At 46.4% G+C, this 13,705-nt stretch overlaps 3 protein-coding genes across 3 annotated transcripts; 2 read left to right on the top strand and 1 right to left on the bottom strand.

Annotated features, from left to right (window-relative positions):
• Positions 1–1,519: 1,519 nt before the first annotated feature.
• LOC128719150 (probable cytochrome P450 9f2) lies at positions 1,520–3,842 on the top strand. The gene is made up of 2 exons (XM_053812772.1): positions 1,520–1,731; positions 2,405–3,842. Exons 1-2 carry the CDS (start codon positions 1,520–1,522, stop codon positions 3,840–3,842), a joined length of 1,650 nt encoding a protein of 549 aa, XP_053668747.1.
• Positions 3,843–5,756: 1,914 nt separating this feature from the next.
• LOC128718627 (probable cytochrome P450 9f2) lies at positions 5,757–8,293 on the top strand. Its single transcript, XM_053812248.1, has 2 exons — positions 5,757–5,968; positions 6,865–8,293. Exons 1-2 carry the CDS (start codon positions 5,757–5,759, stop codon positions 8,291–8,293), a joined length of 1,641 nt encoding a protein of 546 aa, XP_053668223.1.
• Positions 8,294–8,692: 399 nt separating this feature from the next.
• On the bottom strand, positions 8,693–12,614 carry LOC128708452 (helicase POLQ-like). The gene is made up of 4 exons (XM_053803430.1): positions 12,257–12,614; positions 9,554–12,189; positions 8,833–9,351; positions 8,693–8,764 (listed from the first exon to the last, which is right to left on the bottom strand). The coding sequence occupies exons 1-4, from the start codon at positions 12,612–12,614 to the stop codon at positions 8,693–8,695; spliced, it is 3,585 nt and encodes a 1,194-aa protein (XP_053659405.1).
• Positions 12,615–13,705: the final 1,091 nt, after the last annotated feature.

The following is a 13,705-nucleotide window of genomic DNA, read 5'->3' on the forward strand; positions in this document are numbered from 1 at the left end:
AACGCGCTTTCGGATTTCGTTGCTGAGGGTGTTATCCGAAGTTACCATCGTACCAAGGTAGAAGAACTCCTCTACAACCTCTAAATCGTCACCGTCAACTGATTCTCTGCTGGACCGCTTGGGGAGAGCCTCCAGCAAGCAGTTAATTTTTTCTTGGTCGCATCGATCTTCAATCCAATCTTCAAGGCTTCACGTTTCAGTCTCGTTCAGCGCCGCAGATGTCCGATGTCATCCGCATAGGCAAGGAATTCAAGTGACCTGGGAAAAATCGTCCCCCGACCCTAGATATTGAAGCCCGCGCTTCTTGACACCTTCCAGACCTATATTAAATAGCAGACAGAAGAGTCTTTCCCCCTGTATCAGCCCACGGTGAGATTCGAACGGTTTCGACAGCATTTTCGAGACTGTAACCCTGCACTCCATTCATTGTGTCCTTCAATAGCCGCACTGACTTCCCTGGGAATCCATATTGCTGCATGGTGATCTATAGCTCTGTCCGAACTGTGGTATCGTAGATCGCCTTAATGTCAATGAATAGATGTTGCGTAGGGATCTGGTGACGATTCGATTCTTCTTGGTTTCCATACGTCGCGTTTACACGGAAACACGGTGTGACGTCAATGACACGTTGCGGTGACACTGTCAATCATAGTCCAAGCCTTCTTCGATGCAGATCACTATAATCGTTCACAAACAGGAAATATCGTAGAAGGGTAAGTAGGCTTCGCACAGTCACACTGGAGGAGTCGAAAAATGAAACCTCTAACTCTTCATGATTTTTTTACGAAAGCAACAATCCCAACTTCTATACCTAACCCTAATAGCTCCGAGATTGACACATTGATTCTCCGAACAAAACCCTAAAGGTTCAGTGTTTGAATCGCGATTCTGCGTTGAGAAGGAATTATAAACTTCTTGTTTTGATACCATCAAGAATAATCGATACGAGTTTCACCAAGGGTAATTCCTGTTAAGAAATAGGAGCAATTCGAGCTTTTTTAACTGCTCTATTCAGTGATACTTGTTATTCATGTGCATCCAATTGGGCCTTTTCCTGGAGGACAGATTGTTTCTACTACCCGTGCACATTCGGCAAACGGATGAAGTACATCATTTTGATCTGTCTGGCGGTGCAGTTAGAAGTACTTCGTAACCATCTCAAAAGATACTGCTCCACACGGTACTACGGACAGGGCAACGACAAAGGAGTATGGGGTTCGATAAGAAATTTAAGATTCCTTTTCCGTTTAATTTCCAAACAATTGCTCACCGAGAGTTGAAGTGTTGGTGAACGACAGAGTCCCATTTCGGATGGTCAAATAGCGTGTATTTTTGACGCGTATCTGTCCTCCCGAGGCTCTTATCTAATCGAAACTCTGTAAAAATAAACCCAAAAACGTAATCGTTTCCGAGTATAAAAGGGATGGATATTGCTATGGGATGGTTTCAGTGCTGTTTGCAAGTTTAACAAGTGCGCTAGGTGTAAAGTGTAAAGTGTGTGACCGCTGCTCCAATCACGATGGAGATCGATTTGTTGGTGCTGGTGCCACTGGTGGCCATCCTCGCCACCATCTACTACTACATCACGAAGGATAACAAATATTTTCATGATAAGCCGATACCATCCATGGCCACAGAGCCACTGTTTGGGAGCACCCGCCGGTTGATGACGAAGAAGACTTCGTTCCATGATTTCATTATCGAAATCTACAACAAGTACCCGCTGGTTAAGTGAGTAAGAGAAAGAGTTCAACTGCTAACCTAATAATGAAGTCTTTTGATTCTCGAAAAGGACAACACTATTTGTCTGATCCCCTTGGATATAGCGAAAGTAAACAAAAATTCAATGCAGTGTACAGTGCAATGCAGGAAGAGAGTCTTCAATGAGAGGAAGAGAGTGTCTCAGTTACTAACCTTACTAACTGTGTGACATCTGGAGATCAGATTAGTGGCAATATCCAATTCGAATAGCTAATACTTTCCTCCAAGGTCGGATAAAACTCGTATCGCAAGTCCCAATGTCAATCCTAGAACAAGTTTCAAACTGAGATTGTTATTATGTACAATGTAACCCAAAATAGGCAATCGTGTTCCTCTCTGGCCCACACTGAGTTTTTAATAACGCTCGATATCTCTGGACGCATAACAATTGGTACAAGTCTTGATTGCGCTTATCATTGCATTTTTTGTTCTTCGTGAACGTCGTTGTTGTGATCTTCGTGTGGAATATATCTCTAAACAGTCGGAGGCTCTGGCTGTGATAGGACTAGGGTAGAAGTCGGCATCGGAAGAAGGATGTCAATTTGCAATCTTGAGGTGCAGATACACACTGTTCGACCAGTTGGACAATTATCCAGTGCGGAGAAAATAAAACCCAAACACATGATTAATTATCTCTTTCCAGAGTTTTTGGCATGCTGGACACAATGCAACGTGTGTTTGTTGTACGCGACCCAGTACTTATCAAACGAATTGGAGTTAAGGATTTCGACTATTTCATGAACCATCGGCCAGTGTTCGGTAACGATGATAATCCACACAACACGGCACTGTTCGGCAAGACACTGGTTGCGCTCAACGATCAAAAGTGGCGCGATATGAGGGCCACACTGAGTCCTGCCTTTACCGGTAGCAAGATGCGTCAGATGTTCGAACTGATCGTCGAGTGTAGCACCAACATGGTGAAGTATTATAAGGAAGAGATCCACAAGAGTGGCGTTAAGTCACGGGAGCACGAAATGAAGGATGTGTTTACGCGTTTTGCCAATGATGTTATTGCGACCTGTGCATTCGGCATCAAGGTGGACTCGCTCAAGAACGCCGACAACGATTTCTACGTTAATGGCAAAAAGATGTTGGCATTCAACCGACCGTATGCGATGATAAAATTAATTGGACTACGCCTTGTGCCGAAGTTGATGAACTGGCTCGATTTGGATCTGTTCGATCGGGAACAACGCAACTACTTTACCGAGATCATCCGGGACACTTTAAAGACTCGGGAAGCACACGCTATCGTACGTCCGGATATGGTGAACTTGCTGATGCAGGCACGCAAGGGGGCACTCAAACAGCAACGAGAGGTAGAAGAACGTAACGAAGTGAAAGGTTTCGCGACCGTTGAAGAGTCAGATGTGGGACTCACCAGCAAGAGCCTTCAGATGACTGAGCTGGAAATGGTTGCACAGTGTTTGATCTTCTTCCTGGCTGGGTTTGACACCGTCTCCACATGTCTGACGTTCCTTGCATACGAACTCAGTATCAACAAGGACGTACAGGACAAGCTGTATGAAGAGATCCGCGCTACGAGCAAGTCGCTGGATGGAAAGTCTCTCACATACGACGCACTCCAAGGTATGCAGTACATCGACATGGTAGTGTCAGAGGCTCTGCGTATGTGGAGTCCAGCTCCCGCAACCGATCGGCTGTGTGTACGCGATTACGTAGTGGATGATGGTGATCGGCTCAAGTTTACCATCGACAAGGGCACGATAGTATTCATCCCGATCGCAGGTCTTCATCATGATCCTCAGTACTATCCGAACCCGAGCAAGTTCGATCCGGAGCGCTTCAGTGAGGAAAACCGTGACAAGATCAATTCAAACGCCTATCTTCCGTTCGGCATTGGACCACGCAACTGCATCGGCTCCCGTTTCGCACTGATGGAAGTCAAAGCCATCATCTACTACATGCTGCAGGAATTCTCGTTCGAACCAACGCCAAACACACAGATACCGCTACGTTTGGAAAAAGGTTTGGCAAACATTTGCGGAATGCATAGTGAGAAGGGTGTGTTTCTTGAGTTCCGACCGAGAAACAACGATATTGGAGTTAGTATTTAAGCGGTAAAATAGAGTAACAATTAGAAAAAATGACAAGTAAATGTGTTGTTCTAACTGAGTATTGTGTGATGTTGGTGTTGATCCAAGAATACGACATGCGTTTGTCATTCTCATCTCGTCTTCTTCGGCCACCATTCGCAATAGTTGCTTCCACAAGCAGGACTCCAACCTCATCGATGATTCCACTGCTCCACCACCACCACTGCACCTGCAGATCACTGAAGAGCAGAGTACTTCGTCAAGATAATTCAATTTCATCATTTCTGTACATCATTTTCATCAGAACAAGCAGAGCTTGCACAGTATTGAGCGTTGAGGATAGGCGTATATTCAATCTGACTGTTCCATTTGACTTATTCAGAGCATTACCACCAAGTCCACGGGAAGATTATTACTCATCAATAAGACTCCAAAATCCTGAGTGGAGTTTACTCTATCACATGCAAAGTATTCCAACAGTCGGATGCTTAGAAAACATTGATGATTTCATTGAACATAAGATGAGATGACAGAGATAAGTAGATTTTTATGTCATCTGCGTAAAACAAACATCCGCCAGAAGAAATACAGATTACCATAATCGTTCAAAAACAGGAAACAGGGTAGAATGGTAAGTACGCTTCGTACAGCTACACCGGAGGAGTCAAAGAGAGAGAGAGAACTCTAACTCTTCACGATGTACCATTTACGGTTTGATTTTTGGACAGTCGATATTATATCTAGATTTTGAAAAATTATATCTAGTAAGAGGAGACAACTCTGACTCTTCCCAATAAAAATCTATGAGGATCGTGTAGTACCTTGTTATCAGCACCAGTCTGACGGCTGTTTGGATCTTAACGATGTGCCTTGGAGTTTTTTTTTATTTACGATCGTATTACGAAAGCAACGATCCTTACTTCTCTACTGCTCCGAGATCCTCAGAACCAAATCTTAAAGGTTAAGTGTTTCAATCGCGGTCGGGCATTGAGAAGGAACTGTGAAATTCCATACATATTCCAACAAAAGTGAAATCTCATTCTTCTTCCACCATCAAGAATAATCGATGCGAGTTTCACCAAGGGTTTTTCTAGCACAGAAATGGGAACACTTGAAGCTTTAAGTATTGCGACAGTCAGCTATAGTTGTCACGCGTGTCTTGGCGTCTTTCACGTGATACAATTAGGCCTCATCCTCAGATTGTTTCTGCTACTCATGCACATTCAGCAAACGGATGAAGTACATCATTTTGATCTGTCTGACGATGCAGTTAGAAGTGCTCCGTAACCACCTCAAAAGATACTGCCCCACACGGTACTACAAATCGGGCTGAATCATCCCAGTGCACCGGCGCAGGGGCTCGGCATTCAATAGCGAGTTTTTCGATTGTAAACAGTGAGGACTCACACTCACCAAGAGTTGGTGTTGGTGAGCGAGAAACTGGAGATGAGAATTCTTTGGAGCATTTACAGCACGCACAACACTCTACTTCAAGTTTCGTTGTCCAGTTTTGACCAGTCTTTAAACGTTATTGCAAAAATTTACGACCAGTCAAATTCAGAATGCTCTCATTGGCAAACAAAGCACTCCGTCACCGTCACATGTGAACCCCACGCGCCGTTCATTACACCCTGGTGCAGCTTCTTATTGACAGTTTTTAGGAGAAATCTGCTCGTCATGCTGTTCAACCAGTTCCGACTGTGGTCAATTGGGGTGTTTTTTTTTTTCCTTCTCCAAGCCACATCTTCCCTACCTTATCTAATCGTGCCTCTCCATAGTAAACAAAAGAAATATGAGCGTGTGCGTGTGTACGGGCGAACCGGTCGGTGTATAAAATGGGCCCGCGTTGGCATGGGATCGTTTCAGTGCTGTTTGCAAATTTAACAAGTGCGCTAGGTGTAAAGTGTAAAGTGTGTGACCGCTGCTCCAATCACGATGGAGATCGATTTGATGGTGCTGGTGCCACTGGTGGCCATCCTCGCCACCATCTACTACTACCTCACGAAGGATAACAAATATTTTCATGATAAGCCGATACCATCCATGGCCACGGAGCCACTGTTTGGGAGCACCCGCCGGTTGATGACGAAGAAGACTTCGTTCCATGATTTCATTATCGAAATCTACAACAAGTACCCGCTGGTTAAGTAAGTAGCACGAAGCGATCTACGGAGTGTAAATTGAATATCATAAATCCAGTGTTTTGTGCAGTGCCGAGAGAAAGTCTTTTTAGTAATGTGTGTTTATGCAAGTGAAACACTTACCTAGCTGGATTCCTTCTTCGCCCGTTTCGGAGATGATCTTGCCGACACATAATTACCCCAAGCGGTAATACCGGTTTCACACGAAAAGCTAGCCCTCTGGTGGTGGGTAACGAAAGCTTTCGTCGCGTAAAAGAATACTGGTGCTAAAATAAAACAAATGAACTCGTTCGGCAGCCGAACTTCGAATTGAATATCCCGTGCCATTTTGGGACGGGGGAAGTGATAGATGTTGGTGTTTTGGAACAAGTTCGTGCTGATAGCGTTTATCATTACATCCTCTGTGTTTTATCTCTCTTTACTGTTGACACCGCATGGCGAATTGCTAACGTATGGGACTGATAATAATTGTGAGGAAGACAGTGCCTTGAAGACTTGTTGAAAGTTCTCACCGTGAGTGTAATCTTGAAAACAATGTTGTTTCAGTGTACAGTTGATCTAGGAGGCAGGCTATTACTTCTGACTGTAGATAAGTGTTCAGTGAATCTGATTCAGAATCATGAAGCTGATTGAATCATTGAGCTGAATGAATGAATCTGAATCATCCAAGATTTATGACCTTCGCCTATGAACTTGTCCGTCATGTACACCCCATCCCTAGAGCGCTGAAGATTCGTGAACCTTTTGGGAGTCGATTCCTGATTTGAATGACTCCTCACTAAAGATTCATAACAATGGCTCTTCTCAAAAGATTCATTAAGCACAACACTAGTGTAGAACATTGGTGGTTCGTGGCTCGTCGTAGTACTATTAACTGAGTGTTACGGTCTCTTCTCTTTCAGAGTCTTCGGCATGGTCGACACCTTGCAGCCGGTGTTCGTTGTGCGCGACCCAGAACTTATCAAACGGATCGGAGTTAAAGATTTCGACCATTTCATGAACCATCGGCCAGTGTTCGGTAACAACGAAAACCCACACAACACGGCACTGTTCGGCAAGACACTTATTGCCCTCAACGATCAAAAGTGGCGCGATATGAGGGCCACGCTAAGTCCCGCCTTTACCGGTAGCAAGATGCGTCAGATGTTCGATCTAATCGTCGAGTGTAGCACCAACATGGCAAAGTACTACAAAGAGGAAATCCGCAAGAATGGTGTTAGCTCGCGGGAGCACGAAATGAAGGATGTGTTTACGCGTTACGCTAACGATGTTATTGCGACGTGTGCATTCGGCATCAAGGTGGACTCGCTCAAGAACACCGAGAACGATTTCTACGTTAATGGCAAAAAGATGATGGCATTCAACCGACCGATCGTCATGGTGAAATTGATCGGCTTCCGCGTTGTGCCGAAGTTGATGAACTGGCTCAATTTGGATCTGTTCGATCGTGAACAGAGTGATTACTTTACCGAGATCATCCGGGACACGTTGAAGACGCGGGATGCGCACGGTATCGTACGTCCAGATATGGTGAACTTGCTGATGCAGGCACGCAAGGGAGCACTCAAACAACAACGAGAGGTAGAAGAACGTAACGAAGTAAAAGGTTTCGCAACCGTGGAAGAGGCAGATATGGAGCAGACCAGCAAGAGTCTTCAGATGACTGAGCTGGAAATGGTTGCACAGTGTTTGATCTTCTTCCTGGCTGGGTTTGACACCGTCTCCACATGTCTGACGTTCCTTGCATACGAACTCAGTATCAACAAGGACGTACAGGACAAGCTGTATGAAGAGATCCGTGCTACGAGCAAGTCGCTGGATGGAAAGTCTCTCACATACGACGCACTCCAGGGTATGCAGTACATGGACATGGTAGTGTCAGAGGCCTTGCGTATGTGGAGTCCAGCTCCCGCAACCGATCGGCTGTGTGTACGCGATTACGTAGTGGATGATGGTGATCGGCTCAAGTTTACCATCGACAAGGGCACGGCGATATTCATTCCGATCGCAGGTCTTCATCATGATCCTCAGTACTATCCGAACCCGAGCAAGTTCGATCCGGAGCGCTTCAGTGAGGAAAACCGTGACAAGATCAATCCAAACGCCTATCTTCCGTTCGGCATTGGACCCCGCAACTGCATCGGCTCCCGTTTCGCGCTGATGGAAGTCAAAGCCATCATCTACTACATGCTGCAGGAATTCACGTTCGAACCAACGGCAAACACACAGATACCGCTACGGCTTGCAAAGGGTTTCGCCGGTATGCGCAGCGAGAAGGGTGTGTTTGTAGAGTTCCGACCGAGAAAGAAAGAGAATGGAGTTAGTACGTAAAGGCACTAATATAGAGTATCAGTTAGAAAAAAAACTGGCCAAATTTTTGTTCCTTCATTTTTATTTTGTATAATGCTGAGGTCGGTGAAAATTCGTTCAATTCACTGGTACAAATAGTTCTATCTAACAAAAATCAATTCAACACCCACTAACAGACCAATGAGCGTTCTACGCCAGTGTCCTTTTTTACTGGAGGATGAATTCGGCTTTTGAAGCACACACTTCCTACCTGGTCTTCCGAACAATTCGTTTAATTCGTCTATTTGGTTATCTAAGTGCAGTACAGTTCAGTCCAAGTAAATCGATTCTAACAGATATGGTCCGATTAAAACCAACAATATTTCACTTATCAAAATAACAAACAAAAGAAGATAAATTGGGACGGAGGCAGCATCAAGTTTAACGGTTTAACTGCGACAGATATTCTTCTGCCTGTTCGCGTAGCGCATCTACCTCTTCCATTAGCTTAGCCTGTAATACAAATGTGTAGTGATGAATAAATACTTACATGTATTGATAAGAAAATGCTGCTACATTACCTTCGCGCTGAGTATCAACTGATTTGCCGCACGGTAGTTAAGGTGTTCGATCGTTTCGACTAGTTCCTTCGATTTGGCACGTGCAATGGAGGCGAGCGTTGTATATCCCGCCCGGTACAGCTGTCTAGCGCGGCCCAGCTTCACCGAAGGCAATGCTAGCAAGGGAAGCAACTCGAGCTTGCAGTAGTGCGTCAGCCGTTCCGTCATACCCGTCAGCAGATGCTTGAACGCCCACAGCTCCGGAATCTCCTCACACATCCGCAACAGACTGTACGCGGTCCCGGCCGTACTGGTCATGAGTGTTTGTAGCGAGCCAGCATTGACGTGGTACCGTTGGGCCACCTCCTGCAGCGCGGTTTGTTTCCACAGCTCGTGCACGATCAGCAAACGGATGAAGCGCATCATTTTGGGCTGTGTGTCCCCGGACATGGAACGGCGCGTAAGAATCTTCGCAATCATTCCATTGTTAATGCCATACCGTTCAGCGATTTTAAGATGGTCGTTCGAGAGCTGGTTTACCTATCGGATTGGTGACAATTCTTATTAAAAGTACGTTTAAATTTAAGGAGAGATATACGGTACGGACGAACTTTGAAGAACTGATCGAACTGTACAGGTTTAGTTTTTGCGACCCAACTCTATTAAAAAAAAACATGACCTTTCTCTTCTACTATCTGAGCGTAGATCTCTCCTTTTAAAGAAAATGGTTCCCAATCCTTACCAATATGATGAGATCGTCCGGTTTCAGCTGCACTTCACGGCCATCCTCAAGCAGAATCAAATGCAGCAGATCGTATTCATCCAGCACGCACAAATTCTCCCCCAGCCCCTTCATTTCGTCGTAGAACCGAACGGCTCGCTCCATGTTGAATCCCGCCCGGATGGCCGCCTTCCCCAGCCGATTAACTTCCAGCGGGCTCGTACGTTCGATCGTCTTAATCACCTTGCCCGGATGTGCTGCCGCCTTGTGCACCCGCACAAATGTTGGCCCAGCCGCGCTATCGTGCTGCTGCACACTGTTGCCTGTCTTTAACGGGCTTCTGTCCGACTCCGGTACACCGGTACCAATTTCCACCAGCATGTTCGGTGGATTGCGCAAGCAACTATCGTGCCGCGCCTTGATGGCATTCCCTTGGTATAGCTGCACGATCGTTTCATCGGTGACGGCTTCCAGATCGATCGCTCGGCGTGTTGCCTGCTGGGCTAGCAATGTACAGCGTACGAGCGCCTGCAGTGCTTCCCGTGTTTCGCACAGATCCAACCCGATGGCACTCAGTATGAGCGACTTGAACTGCGCACGATCGTCGGCAATCAGGGCCGATTCGGCCGTATCCATCGGTGCGCATAGCATCTCGCAAACCTGCGGTATATCGCGCTGGGCACAGATTAGAATCGCGTCACCCGTTTCGCCGAAACCGGCCCGACCCGCACGGCCCACCATCTGCTTGTAGCGACTGAGCGTGAGGAAGCTGTTGCCAATGTACGGCGAGCGTATGATGACGCGTCGCGCCGGAAGATTGACTCCTGCCGCTAGCGTTGAGGTACACACGATCAGTGACAGAATACCGGCACGATACGCATCCTCGATCGTACGACGTTCGTCTTGCGTTAAGCCGGCATGATGGTACGCTACACCGACACGGAACGCTTGCGGTAGAACCGGCGCAATCGAACCATCCTCCTTAAGCGCCCGAATGATCTGTTCCTTCTCGTCCGCCCTATGCTCCGCCAGCCGGGCTGGTAGATGACTCGCCAACATCGCACACAAGCTTTCGCACTTGCTTTTCGTTGGACAAAATACCAAACAGGAGCTGTCGGGAATGACCTCCAGTATTAATCGTACCACATGGTCCGTATCGAGCCGTCGCAATTCTTCGGCACATTCCACAAACTCCAGTGGCCGCTTCTCACCAAAAACATCCTCCGTACGGCCTGTCTGTCCCTGACTGCGCACCTCGTAAAGATCTTCACCGCACTTGACGAACTCTTTCAGCTCCACGGGACGGAAATCACGGCTGTACACATCCGCCAGCATAAACCGGGCCACTTCGGTTAGGTTGCCGATCGTAGCGCTCATGCCCACGATTTGTATGCCCGCCCGCAACACCTGCACCTTGGTGATTAGCATCTCCAGACAAGCGCCACGCCTCTGCTCACCGATCATGTGCAACTCGTCGATCACGATCAAACCAATTTCATTCGCTCGGCCGGCTTCCACCAGCGAATCCATCAGCATTAGCGCCTTCTCGATCGTGCACACAAAGATGGTGTTCTTCTTACGCCGCTTGCGCGGTGGACACTGCCCTTTGCCCCCACTGTACTCCTCCAGCAGGAACTGGAGCTCCAGAGCAAACGGGCTGAGTGCGATCATTTTTTCTTGTGCCAGTGATACGTACGGTACGATGAACAGCACATTCCGTAACCGACAGATGATCTCACGCAGCATCACAATTTCCGCTACCAGCGTTTTTCCGCCACTGGTAGGTAGCGCGTAGATAAGATTCCGCCTTTCCTGTATGGCGGGCAACGCTAGACATTCGCGCTGCCAATCGTACAGATCATCAATCCCGCGGAAGTCACGCAATATACGCCGCACCGCATTAGGCAACCCAAAGAATGGACCCTTCTCGAGGAAGAGTGAGGAAACCCGTGGCGGACCAGCTGGTGTTGGTGCTGCGGCACATGGTCCGCCTGCTTGGTCGATCTCCTCATCCCAATTAATTGCTGCTAGGCTCGTCGAAACCTTCCCCTGCGAGCCACCATCCGGTGCGATGTTGGACAGATCGAACAGCGTACGTTCACAGTTCGCAAAAATACGGTGCACTTCACTCGCCTGCAGTCGTTGCGCCTGAGTGTCTTGTTGGAGGCACAAGGACGCACTGAGCGGTGACGTGTTGTGAGCCGAATCGCGCATAGCCTGCGAGCTGAATATTGGATCAATCTTTTCGAGGCCTTCGTCCACCACGGACTGATCGAGTCGCAGGTACTGCGAAAAGATGGCACGGTTTGTAAACACCTCGAATGCGTTATCTTCACCACAGATCTGCGACGCGGTTTGTGCGTCACTCAGGCGTCGCAGTTTGTCTCGGATGAAGTGATCGGTCGTTGTTTGCTCCTGGCCGCACGGAATCATCACATTCAGCAACTCTTCGTCTTCCTCATCTTCAAAACCGTTGGTGTTGGTTTTTCGTTCCGAGCAACCACTGTCCTTGGTGGTGGAACGACTGTTGTTCAGCCGGTTTTCATCTTGTTCCAATTCCTCTCCATCCATGCTCATGTGAAGAACAAGGATGGGTCGTCCACCTGCGGTCGATTTTCGGCGCTTCGGTGTACTTGCCGCCACTTTGCTCCTATTTGCTGTTTGGAAGAAACAATACATGATTGATCACACCATAATCACCACAAAGGGCTACTTTAATTAAACACACAGTACCTTCCAACGAATGGGATCGTTTCGTATGGTTTGTCTGCTTCGTTTGGCTTAGAGCAGCACGGGACGAAAGGATCGACGGTGATATTGCTCGCGGAGAAGGAGGCTTGATCTGCTGTTCGATACTATCCAAATCGACCGCATTTAGGAACGTATTGTCCATCTCCATCAGCTGCACATTCGTCGTCACATTCCTTCGTTTCGTTGTTCGAACGGCAACAGGTGGTCGTACATTGGGTGGTGTATTTGTAGCAGGACCGCATCGTAGGTCCAAGGGTTGCAAACCATTGCGTGCTTTCGTCGGCGGACCGGCCGGTACACGGAAGCTGCGGTTGGGTGCACCTTTCGACATGCTGCACTTTACACTGTGCTTACTACTTTACAATCAAACTAAAGAACATTTACTTTACACGAACTACGTAATGCTATGCATGCCTAGTTGAAACAGCTAGCTGGGCGAACTATATACACAAACATTTAATCATGCCGGGGCTTTATTGTTGTGTTTGCAAAAAGAAATACATTTTGTTTGGGCTTCTGTTGGCGTCTATCCCCCAGTAGCTAGCGGGGCTGACGGATGCTTTGACAGCTGTTATTAGCACGCACAGTGGTAAATCACATGCTCCATTTTGAGTTTTTTAATTATGTTCCTTGTAAAAGATTTTAAGATGTACTATTGAAGAGGATATTTTAAGATGTATTAAAGCAGTAATTTAGCTATGAGAAATACATGTTTTTGAAACACGTAGTTTTAATGCACATTTTTACACACGGACGGGGCGACGAATCAACAATAGTTGCGCACAACATCGATTTGACAACCCTTCCCAGGGTGGAGTTAGCTCGGAACTGTGGTTAATATGCAACATTTCAAGCAGTGTGAAATTTTTCACCATGTTTCAAATTTCAAAAAACTACGTTAAAATGCATTCTGATGCGGCATACAGCACAAGTGTCGCGTTTGTTTCCATTCCCAATATTAAATGTTATTAAATGTTAATATTAAATACGATGTAAATTTACAAAAAATAAGTGAAATATGAATTAAAAAACCAAAACAACATTGCTTCATTTTCATTAATGGTTTATTCTTCTTAGTATCATTTTTATTGATAAACAAAATAATTCGAAGGTAAACAATTACGTCCTGCAAGCGTAGTTACATCTTGAAGAAAGGGAACATTAAACGCAATTTTACGGTATCCTTCTTTCATTATTTTCCAATCTCTCTCTCTGTCTCTCACTTTTCCTTTCAGCAGAATCTTTCGCAGACATTTTTAGCTTTCGATACATGTTAACAAGCGTATTCTTTAACATTCCTTACATTTTTACACATTTTAACTCCCTTTAAAGCGCGGCCGGGCCAACGACTTAGTAAACCTGCACAGAAACTCCCAATGATACGCTACACATGCGTTAATAAGCGAAACTAGCAACGCTTGA

The sequence above is a fragment of the Anopheles marshallii genome, chromosome 2, assembly GCF_943734725.1.
Source record: "Anopheles marshallii chromosome 2, idAnoMarsDA_429_01, whole genome shotgun sequence".
Taxonomy (NCBI): Eukaryota; Metazoa; Arthropoda; class Insecta; order Diptera; family Culicidae; genus Anopheles; species Anopheles marshallii.